At 39.8% G+C, this 17063-nt stretch overlaps 4 protein-coding genes across 4 annotated transcripts; all 4 read left to right on the forward strand.

The window, feature by feature from the left end:
* Positions 1–700: 700 nt before the first annotated feature.
* Positions 701–3096, forward strand: LOC149925582 (protein brambleberry-like). The gene is made up of 5 exons (XM_090161473.1): positions 701–1185; positions 1244–1429; positions 1493–2322; positions 2376–2780; positions 2839–3096. The coding sequence occupies exons 1-5, from the start codon at positions 787–789 to the stop codon at positions 2954–2956; spliced, it is 1938 nt and encodes a 645-aa protein (XP_090017599.1). The 5' UTR covers positions 701–786; the 3' UTR covers positions 2957–3096.
* Positions 3097–5130: 2034 nt separating this feature from the next.
* Positions 5131–7087, forward strand: LOC149925583 (uncharacterized). The gene is made up of 4 exons (XM_090161784.1): positions 5131–5671; positions 5737–5991; positions 6061–6437; positions 6482–7087. The coding sequence occupies exons 1-4, from the start codon at positions 5131–5133 to the stop codon at positions 7085–7087; spliced, it is 1779 nt and encodes a 592-aa protein (XP_090017910.1).
* A 13-nt stretch (positions 7088–7100) lies between these two features.
* Positions 7101–8048, forward strand: LOC149925584 (uncharacterized). The gene has a single exon (XM_090161785.1). The coding sequence runs from the start codon at positions 7101–7103 to the stop codon at positions 8046–8048; it is 948 nt and encodes a 315-aa protein (XP_090017911.1).
* Positions 8049–9016: 968 nt separating this feature from the next.
* On the forward strand, positions 9017–9616 carry LOC149925585 (uncharacterized). Its single transcript, XM_090161786.1, has one exon. It carries the CDS (start codon positions 9017–9019, stop codon positions 9614–9616), a length of 600 nt encoding a protein of 199 aa, XP_090017912.1.
* The last annotated feature ends 7447 nt before the right edge of the window (positions 9617–17063 follow it).

A 17063-nucleotide genomic window follows, 5' to 3' on the forward strand; every position in this document is an offset into this window, starting at 1 on the left:
TCGTTATCTCCCTATAGTTGAATTATTCAAAATACAAATATATTTTGAGTTTTATCTGGCTGTATAATAAACATTTACTGGTAACTTAAGAGTTATTAGAGTCATTGCAAAACCAAACTAAAATGTCAAACCTAATTCTATAATTACCAGTCATTATGGACTATTCGAATGCATACCTGGCTAAAGCTTAGAGGAGAGGGCCCTTAATTTTAGATCTGGAAAAACAATGAAAATCTTATTTATTTGGTTTTGCATTCGAAATATGGAATTTCTTAGTTTGACAAAACAATATAATTAAAGCTTTTACCAGGAAAATACGTTTTTGTAGTTGTATTTCCCATACAAGAAATAGTTAATTTATAAATTCAAAGTTTTAAAAATAGTATACCTAAAACTAAAATTATTATGAACAATAATAATGAATTAAAATTTTTACTAAATGGATTAGCTGAACGACCATAAATGATCCCTCATCGATGCTAAGCCGTACATATTTTTAATATGAGAATGAATAAAAAGTAATAGTCTAACAATAGTTTTTTAACGTGTTTGAAAAGCACAGCTTTTGCAATTTGTCTGTGACGTACTGACGTCACGGTCTGTCATTGGATATTTTTTTTATTTTTTACGCCCCAGGACCCGAGATGGCGCTTCTTAAGTACCTCTCGCGCATGACAAAATAACTTATTTTTAAATTATTTAAAAGGACAACGATGTCTTTTGTTTACTTTTAAACCGGTGGTTATTTTACTTAAATGTCGGTCTCCTTACTTTGAAAATATAAACATGAACCAAAATTTGATTTATTTCTACTTTATAGCTGTTTTAATTTTAGTAAAGCCCTCCGAAGCTGGTCTTTGGGAGTGGGTTATTTATGGTTCTAATTACAAAAATGAAGACGAGCCCAAACAGGTGGAAGACCATTCCATGGGAAGTAGCCTCGGAAAACTAGTCAATGTTCCTTTCGAAATGAGAACTGCTGATGAAAAATTTTTGGTTGAAGCAGCCAAATTTGGTGGTCTTAAAACGTCCGATCTTGACTTATGCCATCATAAAGTCATCATGCACTTGAAGAAAACATGCGGTGCCCTAACGGAAGATGATATTGGAAAACTGAGTGTTCAGCTTCTAAACTGTCAGTCGGCAGTAGAGGGTCGCAGAACATACAAGTGCACCGATGAAATGGTGAAAGGAAAATTTGATAAATAAATTTTGAACACTACTAATATTTCGATTTGTGTAGAGCATTGGGCAATGCACTAAAGAAATGGACGCAAACACATGGAATGCGTACCATATTGTTTCTAATCGAGCAAGGGCTGTATGCTACGCAGCACGCCAACAACAATTCACAGCCAAAACAGAAATGACAGTGAATAAATTAATGTGGACTTCTGAAAATCAAATTGCAGCCTTGGAGAAATTAGAAGTATTTGCGCTAAGATTTTTGAATACTCTTTTACGATAAATATTATATTTTAATTTATCTTAGGATGGTCAAAGTAAAGTAACAGAAATGGCATCGAAAACATTAGATACAATGGTAACTGGCCAAAAAGAGTTGGCGGAAAGACAAGAAAGACTGAAAGCATCCCAACATCATATTCAAACTTTTGTCAACGGAAACCTGCGGGAACTAACCAGAGAGAAAGCCTTGATCGCAGCTGGTCAGAGAGAATTGGCCACAATGACTGAAGCGATACAAAGAAAATTAGACGAGGCCAGTAAACAATTGCAACTTAATGAGGAAGACAGAAAAATAAACCATCACGAAATACTTCAAGATTTGGCTGTAGTTCAGACCAAAACTAAAGAAATGTGGATCAAAATTGACAACAGCACTCAAAATATTCTGTCCCAACATATGGAAACCTTGTCCCATTATCAAGAAACTCTCCAAAATTTGCAGAGAATCAACACGACTGTAAATTATTTGCTGCAATTAATTGATAAAACCCGAGACGAGGTAGACGCTAAATTGGGCTGGCTGACTCGAATTCTGGGTGATGCTGGAGACAGAATTACTATCATATATTGCTGCCTTATTCACGGAGTTTACTTTGTTGTATCAGCCGTTACAGCCGCTTTTCTTCATTTCCCAATGTGTTCACGCATCGCAATTCTTATAACAGTTCCACTAAACGCTCTAAGTGATATGAAACAACAATCCTGCCTTGATTTTGTATCGTTGACACTGTTTTTAATCGCAACCATCTTGATAAACTGGTCTTTAGGCTTTGCCAAAAATTGTGTCAGATCACCACCACAATTTCTTAGTATCTGCAACAAAATTAGCAATTCCTTCAAGGTTTACTCTAACAGGTACTAAATAAAATGAACCATATGCTACAGAAACTGAATAATTATTTTTCCAGAGCATCTTCACGAATCAACGACAGTGCTGCTAAATTTAAACAACAATGTATGAATCGTCGAAGTTCACTGGGATTTTTAAATGGTCCCAATTCATTAGGATTTCCAAATGGAGATTCCCATCAACATGACTTACTTCCAAATGGCAATTTCAGGCCTTCTAGTCTGGGGGCTGCTTCCGAAGCTGAGCTTTCTGATATTCCAGAATCTGGTAATTTGAATGATTCTGTTTTATCTTCACCGGGAACATCAACACCCACAAGTGGAGGTGAAAGCCTTCGTTATTTTGGGGCCTCAAATGCCAAGAAAGATCTAGCCAAGGACTTTGATATGCCACTGAACCACCTTTTAGGTAGAGCTAGAGATTCTACCCCAACTCGAGATTCTAGTTCAACTCGTCAACGAAGGTATATTTTGATGACGAACATTTTTTAAATGTTTAGATTTAATTTTTTCATTCTTTAGAACCAGTGTTTCCTCTTCTGTTGGCAAAAGAGTGTGTTATGGTACCAATAAATCCGGCACGCCCTGCAAATTGACAACATCCATGGGTCAAGATTATTGTTATCACCATCAACAATAAACTGGGAAATAACTGAACTATTTCAATTTGAATGTTTTAGTGATAAATTGAAAATTTTTTAACTATTTTTTATAAGTTTATCATTCCAAAAATACTATATGCTGTGTTAAATGCAATAAAATATACTTTCATAATTTTAAGACTGTATTATTTATTATGAAATATTAATTTTGATTATTTGTCATTATAATTTATTATTCTTAAAACAAGGGTTATTTATTCCAAATTATGACAAGAATGTGTGTATGAAGCACAGTTCCTGTTAAAGTGTACACTGGTGACGGTTTTCCTCCCCCCTCTCGTGCCGAGGAGGGGGGGGGGGATGTTTATTGTTTAAGTTGTCAAAACTAGAATTAGTGCAGAGGGGGAAGGAATGGGGAAAACTTCTTTTTAGAAACGTTTACTGTGCGCCGCCATTATCGTACAGACAACCAACGAGCAAACCCTCTACCGCAGAAATTTCATCCCCCCAAAACCGGTTTTTTCATTACCCTTCCCGTGACTGTAAGGTAATGGCGGTCAATTGGGAAGGCGCGTTTAAGAGTCTATAGATTCTTTTACGGATAATATTAGGGGGGGGAGAGAGAATCCATAACTTGACTACATGGGGAGGGGACCTGTTAGGGGAAAGAAATTTCAATAGTGGCGGCATAGGTAGTGCGGCCACCACATGGGAGATTGTAAAGGGGGGGAGTTAACACGCTCGTAAAAGAGTGTATAAAGTAACATTGGCCTTCTTGTTTTGGGCATAAAGGCCGGTTTTTCCTCAGCCGTTCCGTTCCATCCAAAGGGGGATGAACCGCGGGAGGGTCGTAACGGAGATGGGTCCGTCGAAGTTTTCGAGCACCGCTCGGATCCGAGCGAAGGGGGACCCCTGGAGAGATAATCCTTTTATTATTTCTTTGGACCAAACAAAGGTGAACGCGACCGTCACTCGACGGTGTATTTCACCTCTTCCTCATATTTTTTGGTGTTTTGCAATGTATACTTGACCAAAACGCAAATTGACGATATTATTTGCAATTTTTGACCACTTAGAGACTAAAACTTTCAATGATACTTCATAATAGCTATAGTACCGCACTTCATTTTTTAATTTAATTTTAATTTCAAATAACGTAATCATATAATAATAGGGATTATAAAATACAGCTTTTTTTTAAATTCTCGTTTACTATTGAAAAATGTAATATTAAAAATGTATACGAAACTTAGAGAATAGCCTATAAATATAAATATATTACATAGTATATCTGAATCAATTATATATTTTTATATATTCAAGGTATTTGGGCATTATAGTAGAAAATACTATTGTGGAAAGGCAAACTACGAAAGAGCTTTATTATTATTGTAACTTATAAAAGTAAAATTCTTAATTTTGACACAAACCAGGTCATATTCTTTTTCTTATAAAATATTGAAGTCAAATTTTGGAATGGACATCCAGTTTAATTTATTTTTCACTGTGGAAAAGCAAACGACGAAAAATCGGTATTATTGCCGCGCGTACGTAAAGGAGATAAGCGTACGATGTATCATGTAGATATTAATTAATTTTTTGCTATCAATAGAAAATTACGAAATGCGCTGTCATATTTTATCGCACATATTTCTTGGTTATCATAACACCGCAATGTAATATTCATAAACGGATATAATGCGCTTTGAAAAAAAACAATAATATTAATTATTTATTTTTTGAAAACACTGTATTTTATTGACAGGTTTTGAAGTGCAATGTTGAAAAGGACATATAAAACTTCAGTTATATTGCCATGGGCAGCGAAATGCGGTATTACGGCCTCGACACATTTCTTTTGGATTTGATAAACGAATTATGAAAGGCGCGAAAAAGTTAATTATTTTTTATTTTATTGTATATAAACTTAGCATTATTTATGTATCTGAGCAGTTACACTCATTCGTCCATCAATTATGTAAACATCCTACTCGCTTATTAAAAAGATTAGTTAACTTAATCCCGTTGATATCTCTTTATTGTAATCTTCGTTGCTGTCACGAACATCTTTTTGGTCCGTCGAGCCGGTATTAAGTCGCAAAACGGTTAATTAGTCAAATGAATCGTTAAGACCAGTATCCTTTATCGTGAGACACAGCTACGCAAGTTTGAATTCAGTCAGCTATCAACGGTGGTTAACTTCAATCTTCAAATGGATCCATACCTCATCAGGAGACGAACAGTCAAGGGTCAAATAACCAGACTTGAGACGGTGAAGACAAATCATGCCATCACACCGATAACACCAGCCGCAGTTACGCTATATAAAGACAAGGTTAATACACTCGCTCACGAATTGGACGACGTACATGCAAACATCGTTAACTGGTGCCCGTCAACGGACTTTGAAGCACAGGAGACAGAGTACAACGATCTCGTCACTCGCATGGAAGATCTGGTTGTATTCTTTACTTTTCTCAGCAGTCAAGTACCAATAGTGAGAGCGACTAGTCAACCCACAGCGGATATCAAGTTGCCAAAACTGGAGTTACCTGTCTTCGGAGGGAATTATATCGATTGGTTTCCTTTCCATGACCTGTTCACTGCCACGGTCCACAGTAATGCAGCACTATCCAACGCTCAAAAGTTTCAATATCTGAAGTCTACTCTCCGTGGTGAAGCAGCGTTAATGATTCATTCGATACCAGTCACGGATGATAACTATACCGAGGCTTGGGATATACTACTGAACCGTTTTAACAATATACTAGAGAGATCATAAATGCTCATGTCAAACGGTTATTCAGTCAACCTTCAGTTAAAGACGAATCGGCAACATCCTTGAGACGATTGATTGACACTAGCGCTGAATGCATACGAGCATTAAAGGTCTTAAACGAGCCAGTTCAATATTGGGATGCGATGCTGTTACACATAATTGGAGAGAAACTTCACGAGGAATCCAGACGGCAGTGGGAGTTATCACTAAAAGGAACCGCAAGGCCAAAATATGAGGATTTAACAACATTCCTCGAACAAAGAGCCAGGGCCCTAGCTGCCTCCCAACCGTCAAGCAATATAAAGATAAAGACGTCGGCGTTTCCAAAGAAAAATTAATTATCACACCATGGTTCAATTCAAGACAACGTCTGTCCTATCTGCAATGAACAGCATCCCTCCTTCAGATGTCCATCATTTCTCAAAGCCAATCACGAAACCCGTTGGAGACTGGTAAAAACACACTCACTTTGTTTTGACTGCTTAAAGGGAGACCATGTTAGCAGCAACTGCAAAGCCGGAAGCTGTCGAAAATGTAAGGCGAAGCACAATACGTTTTTAAATGCTGAGTCGCGAGAGAATTCCTCGATTCAAGAAAGATCTAATGGAGACATCGTCGTTCATGTGTCACGATCAAAATCAGGATCTGCTCAAGTCATATTGCCAACAGCTATGGTTCAAATCCAAGGAGGTCAAGGCAGTACTTGGTCCAGTCGAGCTCTGATAGACTCTGGTTCACAAGCAAGTTTCGTGTCTGAACAACTCATGCAGAAACTAAAACTTAGACGGAATTATCTGGTATCACTCATTCAAGAGGTGGTACCACGCTGAACTTGGGCTCTTACGTAAACGCCAGTTTCCATATCACTGTCCCAGTACTTATTCTCAAGACCATGACGGAAAGACTTCCCAACTTCACCTTCAATATCCAAGACTGGTCTCATTTCAAAGGTCTAAAGCTGGCAGATCCCACGTTCCACGTATCAGGGTCAATCGATCTCTTGCTAGGAGCTGATGTCTACTTGAACTTAATTGAAGATGGAAAACTCTCGGGAAAACCTGGACTTCCTGGCGCTTTCAACACCGTATTTGGCTGGGTGGTAGCTGGAACTCTTGGAGGTTACGAGACCAAGACAACATCTTTAATCAAAATCTACCATTGCCACCTCGAACAGCAACTCGCCAAATTTTGGAAAATAGAAGAGCTAGCCCCGAGGCCACTTTTTACCTCCAACGAACGAAAATGCGAAGCTCTTTTTCAAGATACAGTCACTCGAGATCCCGAAGGCAGATTTATCGTCAGACTACCGATGAAAACTAATACAGAGAAATTCGGCGAATCACGATCCATAGCCTTACGACGATTTCAATACATCCCGGGTCGTATTTGATGGCTCGGCAAAGATGGCGAATGGAATTTCCCTAAATGACGTTCTTCTCGTGGGACCGAAATTGCAAGACGATTTGGTGAACTTATTAATAAGATTCAGGAGTCATGTCGTAGCATTAACCGCAGATATCGAGAAAATGTATCGCCAGATATTGGTTGCCCCGGCAGATCTTCGCTACCAACGTATTCTCTGGAGACAACAGAAGGAAGATCCCATTCGAGATTATCAACTGAAAACTGTAACATACGGGACATCAGCGGCACCCTATCTTGCTACAAACGTTTTGCAACAATTATCCGAAGATGTCAAGTCCAATTATCCATTAGCAGCTCAAGCGTTGCGAGAAGATTTTTATATGGACGATCTCCTCTCTGGTACTGACGATACCAATACAGCGATTAAACTACGAGAGGAATTAAATAGAGCAACGAATGAAGCTGGACTTCCATTGCGAAAATGGGCCTCAAACGATTCCCGTCTCCTGGAAACCATTCCGTCCGACCTACGAGAAACTCTAGTTCCTCTAAACATGGATAATGCAGAATCAATTCTTACCTTAGAATTGCAATGGACTCCAGCGTCAGATGTCTTATCCTTTTCTGTCAAATCACCAAAGTCACGACTAAAAGTCACCAAACGCACTACGCTGTCTGACTCGGCCAAAGTGTTCGATCCATTGGGTCTCCTAACACCAGTCATCGTTCGAGCAAAGATTCTTTTGCAAAAAATGTGGCAAATTAAGATTGGCTGGGATCAAGAACTACCCGAAAATCTCGTTCAAAGATGGGACACGTTCAGAGAAGACTTAACCATGATCGAAAAACTACGTATTCATCGACATATCGGCCAAGTACACATCAAGGCGTCGAGTCTTCGTGGCTTCTGTGACGCCTCAGATACAGCTTATGCAGCAATGGCGTATCTGAAGACCCTAACTTACTCTGGAACGACTAAGGTTTGACTGATCATCGCTAAAACCAGGGTCGCTCATCTAAAGCAAATTACACTGCCCAGACTGGAACTTTGCGCTACGGTTTTCCTCGCTCGACTCCTTTTGATCGTCCAACAGTCTCTTCGTCAACCGATAGCGGAAGTACATGGCTGAAGTGATAGCCAGATTGTACTGTCATGGCTAGCATCGGCTCGTCAGCGATGGAAGACAAGGTTCCATACGATAACGAACAATCTACTAGAGATGATCCTGAATGCAGTATAGAAGAAAGAATCCAAACAGTCACCGTCATGCAGTGTAGCCTAGATCAGAGCCTTCTCCAGAAATACTCGTCGTTAACCACGGTACTCCACGTAACGGCGTATATCCAGAGGTTCAGTCGCAACTCCAGAACAACTAGAGACCAGAGAGAGATGGGACCAAATCTCTCTGGATCAGATCCATCCAGTCATTCTTCCGATCTCGTCATTCAGCAATAACATTTCAAAACCCTTCATGGTGGGCCTCAACTTATCTCGCTACAATCAAGATACTGGATTCTGAACTCCCGTGACGCTGTCCGGTTTCACGTTCGCAAATGTATGCGATTCGTCCGTCAACAAGCACGTACAATCAGTCAACTAATGGGAGATCTACCATAAAATCGAGTCAATCCTGGTAGAGCGTTCCTAAAATGCTGAGTGGACTACGCCGGACCCTTCCATCTTAAAGTTCTGAAAGGCAGAGGATGTAAAGGTTTCAAAGGCTACATCGCACTTTTTGCATGCTTCACGACAAGAGCTCTACACTTAGAACTCGTGAGTGACATGTCAACCGAGGTCTTCCTAGCTGCATTCAAAAGATTCAGCTCTCGCCGAGGAAGATGTACAGATATCTATAGCGACAATGGTTCAAATTTCATAGGCGCTGGCAAGGAGTTAAAAGATTTCGTAAAAACTATCAACACTACTACGACAGATCAGTCTCTGGCTAGATAGATGAGCGACGAGGGCGTTGTCTGGCACTTTAATCCTCCAGCTACTCCACACTTCGGGGGACTCTGGAAAGCCGGCGTAAATTCGGTTAAGTTCCACTTAAAAAGAGTCATCAGCGAAACCCGTCTGACCTTTGAGGAGATGCAGACCCTGCTTTGTCAAGTGGAAGCGTGTCTCAATTCCCACCCGCTTACCTCAATGTCGACAGATCCAACCGATATCGCTGTACTAACCCCTGGTCATTTCCTGATTGGCAGTGCTCTGACGGCCATACCAGAACCGGACTTCACATCGACAAAAATCAACCGCTTATCCCGATGGCAGCTTTCACAACAATTACTACAGCATTTTTGGAGGCGTTGGAAAGCCGAATACCTTTCGAGACTTCATCAACGACTCAAATGGGCGAAACCCTACCGAAACCTACAGATTGGAGATCTCGTATTTTTAAAGGAACAACTTCCACCAACAAAATGGAAAATGGGACGAGTTATTCAAGTGCATCCAGGATCTGATCAACTGGTCCGTGCTGTCACAGTAAAAACCGCAGGCAACGAGCTGAAACGTCCAGTCACTAAACTTTGCCAATTACCATTGGACTAGCAACAGTAACGAAGTAACCTTCAGTAAAATTTAAATTTAACATTTTAAGTTGGCCGGAATGATACGTCATAGCTCTATTCTATAAACCTTTTTATCTTTTTAACGCTTATCAACATTTTCACGATATTAGCTATTTTTTAAATGACTACATTAAGTTAATTCTTTTTATTTTATTGTATATAAACTTAGCATTATTTATGTATAAGAGCAGCTACACTCATTCGTCCATCAATTATGTAAACATCCTACTCGCTTATTAAAAAGATTAGTTAACTTAATCCCGTTGATATCTCTTTATTGTAATCTTCGTTGCTGTGACGAACAAATACGTAAATGGAAGTGTGTAAAAAAATATAATAAAATGTATCATTTACGACGAGTTACGTGATTAAAATTACATAACTAACAATTTTTTGGTTCTCTATAATTGAAAATTGTAAGACTTATTTATAACAAAAGAATCGTATCAATAAGTGATAGGTAACATTTCTAGACGCATTGCAATTAATTTAAAAATCTTTCTTGTATGAAAACCAGGTCACGAGAAAAAAGTTACAATAATAATAAAGCTCTTTCGTAGTTTGCCTTTCCAAAATAGTATTTTCTACTATAATGCCCGAATACCTTGAATATATAAACTAGGACGTCTCAAAACCCGGAGCCGGCATTCTCGACAAAGACTTGAGCGGAGCGTGGGCGCTACGATAATCGTGAATTACGGAGTTGACGAAGAGTTGTATATACGATAAGTTAAGTTAGAAGAAACCACCTATGGACTGTGAGTGGATGATAAAATACGCGAAAAAGTAGATAAGTCCATAGTTAAAAGGGATAATATAGCTAAATCCTAAACAAATTTGAAGAAATTTAAAAACTTACTAATAACTCGTACCGATAGGTCTTCGAGCAACGCGAAACTCGGATCAAATAGATCTTCGAGTAATAAACTAAATTAAAAATAAATAAAATAGCCAGAAATTCCAACGGTAGACCGGTTTCGTTCTATTTGGAACTCATCAGTACGAGTTATTAGTAAGTTTTTAAATTTCTTCAAATTTGTTTAGGATTTAGCTATATTATCCCTTTTAACTATGGACTTATCTACTTTTTCGCGTATTTTATCATCGAAAAGTTGTATAACTTTAGTAATGTCGTATTTATGTTAATTGAACATTAATACCAAAAGAAAACTAAACGAATTTTATTAAGCTACAAAGAGTTTATTAGTACAAATAGTAAAATTACAACATTAGTAATTTAACTCTTTCTAGTTCTTTTTTTTATTGTTTACTTTTAAAAGCCGGGCAATGTTAAAACCTGGATCGAATATTATTCCGTCTAAAGTCTTGTCCCCCACCCTCTCTCGCGGCGAAGGTCTCCCTCTCCTAAATAATATTTTATTAGTCCAATCTCTTTTATAACTTATAATAAGTCCACTCTTTATTTTTCGCTTAAATTACATCCTGAACGGCAGTGCCCCCCTCTCTTTTCTTGTCTCTCGCGGCGAAGGTCTCCCTCTCTTCCGGACATTACCGCGAATTTCCCTCTCTCTTCTCCGTCTCGTTCAGAGTCCCTTTCTCTTCTCCCCCTCGTTCAGAGTCCCTTTCTCTTCTCCCCCAAGTGCGACACACACACATACACACACATACAGCCAACTTTCCCATTGGAGTCACCACAGTGAGAGCTCAACTCACTCGCTTCGCTCGTTCGCTCCGCTCGTTCGCTCCGCTCAATAAAATAATTGATTCAGATATATTTATATTTATAGGCTATTCTCTAAATTTCGTATACATTTCTAATATTACATTTTTCAATAGTAAACGAGAATTTTAAAAAAGCTATATTTTATAATCCCAATTATTATATGATTACGTTATTTGAAATTAAATTTTAATTAATTTATAACTTTTATAATTGAAAATAAAACGTTAGACTTTTCAATGATACCCAACAGATATCGCGTCTTTCATAATTCGTTTATCAAATCCAAAAGAAATGTGTCGAGGCCGTGATACCGCATTTCGCTGCCCATGGCATTAGCTGAAAACTATTCGTGAGTTCTGAACCGTTAAGAGAACGGCTTAGGACTAGGCTGTGACGTCACGCAAAAGTTCTGGATAGTTCAGAACTTTTGTACGAATAGTTGTGATTCGTACGATTTGACGTACGCAGCCCGATGTGAGATTTCAACCTTGAGTTCCGGCCAGTACTTGCTCTTGAGCAGGTACCATTTAGAACAAGCTTAAAGCTTGGTTTCCACCAACGCGCGTAAGAGCGCTTCATAATGTTTATTTTTTGTCGCGCGTAAAAACGTTTGCACGTTTCAAAGTAGAGTGTCGCATTTTGACGCGTGCTGGTGGAAACCAAGCTTAAGGCTAAACATTTCACGTCTTATTTACTTAAAAATTTAAATAATTTTCTTTAGAGTTTGAAATCCTTTTTTCTTTTACATTTATCGCGTCGGTTACGGTTTAACAAACAGTGATACACGAATATGAAGGTAATTACTATTTTCGTAATTTACCTGGAAAAATTATAAAATACTGTTACCAGGGTAATTTTCCGCGTAAATGACTAGGGTCAGTCATGGATTAACTAACTAGTTAGCAGGGGCGTAGGAACGTTCTGGAAGTTGGAGGGGGCAAAGAGAAACCAAAAGGGGTCTGGAGAATGGTTTTGAATTTTTAATGGAGTGTAGCTTCTCCGAATGCCCGTGTACATTTTACTACTATGTAAATTGGTGGTAAACACTGAAATTTAAACACAGTTGAGGTTCTATAAGTTTTTTATGCTTTTAAAATTATAATTTGAGCCTTTTGAAGATTTCAACTGACCAAAAAGTTGGAGGGGGCAATAACATTAGTTGCCCCTCCCAGAAAAATTCTAGGGAGGGGCATTGCCCCCCTTGCCCCCCTGGTTCCTACGCCCCTGCTAGTTAGTTAGTTAATCCATGGGTCAATTACCGATTCGTTTCTCTATCAGAAACGCGGCCGGCTCGAAAGACGACGACGACATTTAAATGGTTTCTGCGACGACTATTAAATGGTTCTCATTATTGATTGCTCATTTGATGTTCCCTGTTTCAATATAACACGGGCACCGAAATAATATTATCGCCTTCTTGGCGAACTTGTTTTTTACGGTAGGGTTTGCAATCATCGCGGCGGGATACTTTTGAAATAAAGAGACGGCGAATAAAAGATTATTTATTTACCAAATGGTCTTTTTAAATAAAATTTGATAGGTCTTGCAAACAATGAAGTATATTTCTTCTTGAAATCCCAAATTTTGTTTTAATCATTCAAATTAATAGTATGATATTAAAGAACCGTTTAATATCAATCCAAATATTTATATCGTTTTAATAATACAGCTCGAGTACTTTTCCTACATTATAAATAATCCTCAGCTAGTTGTGTTTCGAGGCACTCCACTCCAGTATCAACGGGGGCGCATTCGAAAAAAAAGTTGGAGTTTTTGCAGATTCTTTTGAGCCTAGGCCTAACTCTTCTAGGCTTGATATGGGTTTTAATAACGCTGGTAGAATATCCCACTTCGACGACTTGTTCCATTTTCGGAAAGCAATCACTTACTTGTCATTTTTCCCAACCTTTTATTTTTCTAAACTACTCATTATTTAACTTTATCCGCACAAACCGAGCGAGTGCCGAGTTTATAAATTTCAATAAAGCTACATTGGGCTGACTAAAATGCCGACGCAAAAAATTCCTTTTCAATTTAGAGGTTTTCCATTGGCTTAAATAAATATGTTAGTAACCAATCATGGTCACTGTATCTCTAACCGGACGGGGAAAGCAGTCTAAAAGAGATATCCCCTCACTGTCCGTTTGCGTCCTACTTCGTATTAGCTGAAATAGTCGGCCGTACTCGATTCGCAGGGCCGTCAAGGTCATTCGAAAGAATGTAAACCCCCGTTTCAAACGGAACGTTTTGTCGACCACTTGACGAATTATATGGCCTTGACAGCCCGAAACTTTCGAAATTCTTGAACCTCCCCCCTTTACAGAGAGACGGTGGCGGCGGCAGGTGATTTTGTATGGTCAGTAGCGGCGCTAAGGGTGGGCTGAAGTGGGCATTAGCCCCCCTGCATTTCTGAGAGGGGCCACATATTTATATTAAAAGGGCCACATATTCATAATTAAGAGGCCACATATTTTAATTTATTAATTTTCATTATCTCTAGAAATTTGTTTTATTGCCAAAAAAGGTTTTTATGGAAAAAAATCTTTCAAAATCAATTTGTTTACTCAAAAAGGTAGTAGACCATAAACAGATAGATTCGGGAGGAAGGTAGCGGAAATTGAGAGAAAGTTGAAAAGAAAGGGGCTTATGGGAATTTAGGGAAATATCCCAGGCATGCACGTGTGACGTGTCCCCTCCAGGTCGGATACAAGGTCAGTAGGGGGTCCAGAAAACGCGAAGAGAGCCGCAACAATAAATCGACGGTGCTCTTCTCGCTTCCTGGAAAATTTTGGGTTTTTTCGATTCCACCACTTTTGCGAAATATAGTCGATCCAAGGTTCAAGCTAAGGGCCACAAAATTCTTAGGGCCCACCTGTGAATAAACCTTAGCGCCACTACTGTGTATGGTGGAAGCTACAGATTTTCCCGTCCGGTTAGAGATACCATAAGTGGATCATTCTCTCTAAGTAGACAAAACGCTCTGCTACCTATGACTAGAGTCTTTGTCGGGGTCGGTCTGGCAGCCCTGTACAACCGCCCTTTACTGTGTATCACCTCAACTTCACTCTGCATTTATACTGCCGAATCTAACGTTTCTAATTGCATTTCTTATGGTACATTTCACGTCTAAAACGTGTCTCGAGGGCCCGAGAGAGTTACATTTTGGGGGTTGGCCTCCCAACCTATACCATATTTGTTCAAGGTCAGTTTCAGATCCAACGGTAGCGTTTTGTTCAATAAACGCCCCTTTAGTTGCCGTCTTGACCACTCGATGGCGCCTCCGCCGAAATATTTTCAAAATCTTTCTCTCTGGAGTTTGATTTCTATACAAGCTCTGACGTCACGAAACCCAGACTAAGATACCCGACCGAGACCCGGAATTTGTATACTTAGAGAGAATGATCCACTTATGGAGATACAGTGTCCATGAGCAAATATTGTGACTCCCAAAATTACTAGGATGAATAACAAAGCGGCCCAGGCCGTAATATTAGTTCCACATCGGTGTATTCGGGTGGGAAAACCCATACACCCTTAGTAGACACAGGTAGGCAAACTAATACAAAAGCTGTTGAGGCTACGTGATTTCTTATCGTTTGATATATAAATTGCCATCCTAAGCTAAAGAGTGGATGTCGCCCACCATCAGGAGACCCGGGTGGGCAAACTGATATAAAATCTGTTGAGCCCATGTGATTTCCTATTGTTTGATATATAATTTACCATCATATGTTAAAGAGTGGCCACCGCCCACCCCCAGGTTACGCGGGTGGGCAAACCAATACAAAAGCTGTTGAGGCCATGTGATTTCTTATAGTTAGATAGACGGAAAGTATCAAAGGTGACATAGGTAAGCAAAACACGACGAACATAATTCTTTTAAATTATTGAAATTAGTGGAAATATGATTTAAATAAATTCTTAAATAAGGATTCAAATGTGTTTATTTTAGAAAATTTTAGTCATGTAAATTCGCAAATTCATAAAAAAAATACCCATGAATTTATTTTGCGGAAAAAGAGTTCTATTCTGCGCGTCAAAGAGTTCTATCGAATGAAACCTACTTGTTTTTTTCGGTGACTCTCCCTTTAAGGGGGTTGGTCGGAGGGGGGCGGAAATTAACGGCACTGCGTGCGCGTCAAAGAGTTCTATTCTGCGCGTCAAAGAGTTCTATCGAATGAAACCTACTTGTTTTTTTCGGTGACTCTCCCTTTAAGGGGGTTGGTCGGAGGGGGCGGAAATTAATGGCACTGCGTGCGCGTCAAAGAGTTCTATTCTGCGCGTCAAAGAGTTCTATCGAATGAAACCTACTTGTTTTTTTTCGGTGACTCTCCCTTTAAGGGGGTTGGTCGGAGGGGGCGGAAATTAATGGCACTGCGTGCGCGTCAAAGAGTTCTATTCTGCGCGTCAAAGAGTTCTATCGAATGAAACCTACTTGTTTTTTTCGGTGACTCTCCCTTTAAGGGGGTTGGTCGGAGGGGGCGGAAATTAATGGCACTGCGTGCGCGTCAAAGAGTTCTATTCTGCGCGTCAAAGAGTTCTATCGAATGAAACCTACTTGTTTTTTTCGGTGACTCTCCCTTTAAGGGGGTTGGTCGGAGGGGGCGGAAATTAATGGCACTGCGTGCGCGTCAAAGAGTTCTATTCTGCGCGTCAAAGAGTTCTATCGAATGAAACCTACTTGTTTTTTTCGGTGACTCTCCCTTTAAGGGGGTTGGTCGGAGGGGGCGGAAATTAATGGCACTGCGTGCGCGTCAAAGAGTTCTATCGAATGAAACCTACTTGTTTTTTTCGGTGACTCTCCCTTTAAGGGGGTTGGTCGGAGGGGGCGGAAATTAATGGCACTGCGTGCGCGTCAAAGAGTTCTATTCTGCGCGTCAAAGAGTTCTATCGAATGAAACCTACTTGTTTTTTTCGGTGACTCTCCCTTTAAGGGGTTTGGTCGGAGGGGGCAGAAATTAATGGCACTGCGTGCGCGTCAAAGAGTTCTATTCTGCGCGTCAAAGAGTTCTATCGAATGAAACCTACTGGTTTTTTTCGGTGACTCTCCCTTTAAGGGGGTTGGTCGGAGGGGGCGGAAATTAATGGCACTGCGTGCGCGTCAAAGAGTTCTATTCTGCGCGTCCAAGAGTTCTATCGAATGAAACCTACTTGTTTTTTTCGGTGACTCTCCCTTTAAGGGGGCTGGTCGGAGGGGGCGGAAATTAACGGCACTGCATGCGCGTCAAAGAGTACTATCGAATGAGATCAACTTGTGTTTTTCGGCCACTCTCCCTTTAAGGGGCTTGGTCGGAGGGGGCGGAAATTAACGGCACTGCATGCGCGTCAAAGAGTACTATCGAATGAGATCAACTTGTGTTTTTCGGCCACTCTCCCTTTAAGGGGCTTGGTCGGAGGGGGCGGAAATAACGGCACGCGTGGGGGGGCGGAAAATCTCTGGACAAACTATACAAACTATAAAAGTGTTCAAGGCTAAAAGTTCAAGCATCGAATTCGAAGAAGACTGCGTGCCTCGCTTGATAAAGGCGTCGGTTTTGGAAACTACGCGGCCAGAAATCTGGGTCCGAAATCCGGTGTCGCCAATAATATAAATTATATAAAATAAATTATTTTTCGTGTCGTCGCTTTCCACGACAAACAAGCAACAACAACACTTAACGACATTCCGTTCATAGCAATAGTCCCACTTCCATATATATATGTCGATGTGGAACTAAAAAGGTTAAAATCTAACGTAGTCCAC

The sequence above is a fragment of the Leiobunum rupestre genome, chromosome 10 (assembly GCF_980474605.1).
Source record: "Leiobunum rupestre chromosome 10, qqLeiRupe1.1.hap1, whole genome shotgun sequence".
Classification (NCBI taxonomy): domain Eukaryota; kingdom Metazoa; phylum Arthropoda; class Arachnida; order Opiliones; family Sclerosomatidae; genus Leiobunum; species Leiobunum rupestre.

Excerpts from the sequence above, each read along its gene's own strand:
- LOC149925582 (XM_090161473.1), top strand. The coding sequence starts at position 787 with ATGAACCAAAATTTGATTTATTTCTACTTTATAGCTGTTTTAATTTTA. Across the intron at positions 2,323-2,375 it reads TTCAAGGTTTACTCTAACAG|AGCATCTTCACGAATCAACG; the intron begins GTACTAAATAAA and ends TTATTTTTCCAG. Across the intron at positions 2,781-2,838 it reads AGTTCAACTCGTCAACGAAG|AACCAGTGTTTCCTCTTCTG; the intron begins GTATATTTTGAT and ends TTCATTCTTTAG.
- LOC149925583 (XM_090161784.1), top strand. The coding sequence starts at position 5,131 with ATGGATCCATACCTCATCAGGAGACGAACAGTCAAGGGTCAAATAACC. Across the intron at positions 5,672-5,736 it reads TTGGGATATACTACTGAACC|TTAAAGACGAATCGGCAACA; the intron begins GTTTTAACAATA and ends GTCAACCTTCAG. Across the intron at positions 5,992-6,060 it reads AGCTGCCTCCCAACCGTCAA|ACAACGTCTGTCCTATCTGC; the intron begins GCAATATAAAGA and ends GTTCAATTCAAG.
- LOC149925584 (XM_090161785.1), top strand. The coding sequence starts at position 7,101 with ATGGCGAATGGAATTTCCCTAAATGACGTTCTTCTCGTGGGACCGAAA.
- LOC149925585 (XM_090161786.1), top strand. The coding sequence starts at position 9,017 with ATGAGCGACGAGGGCGTTGTCTGGCACTTTAATCCTCCAGCTACTCCA.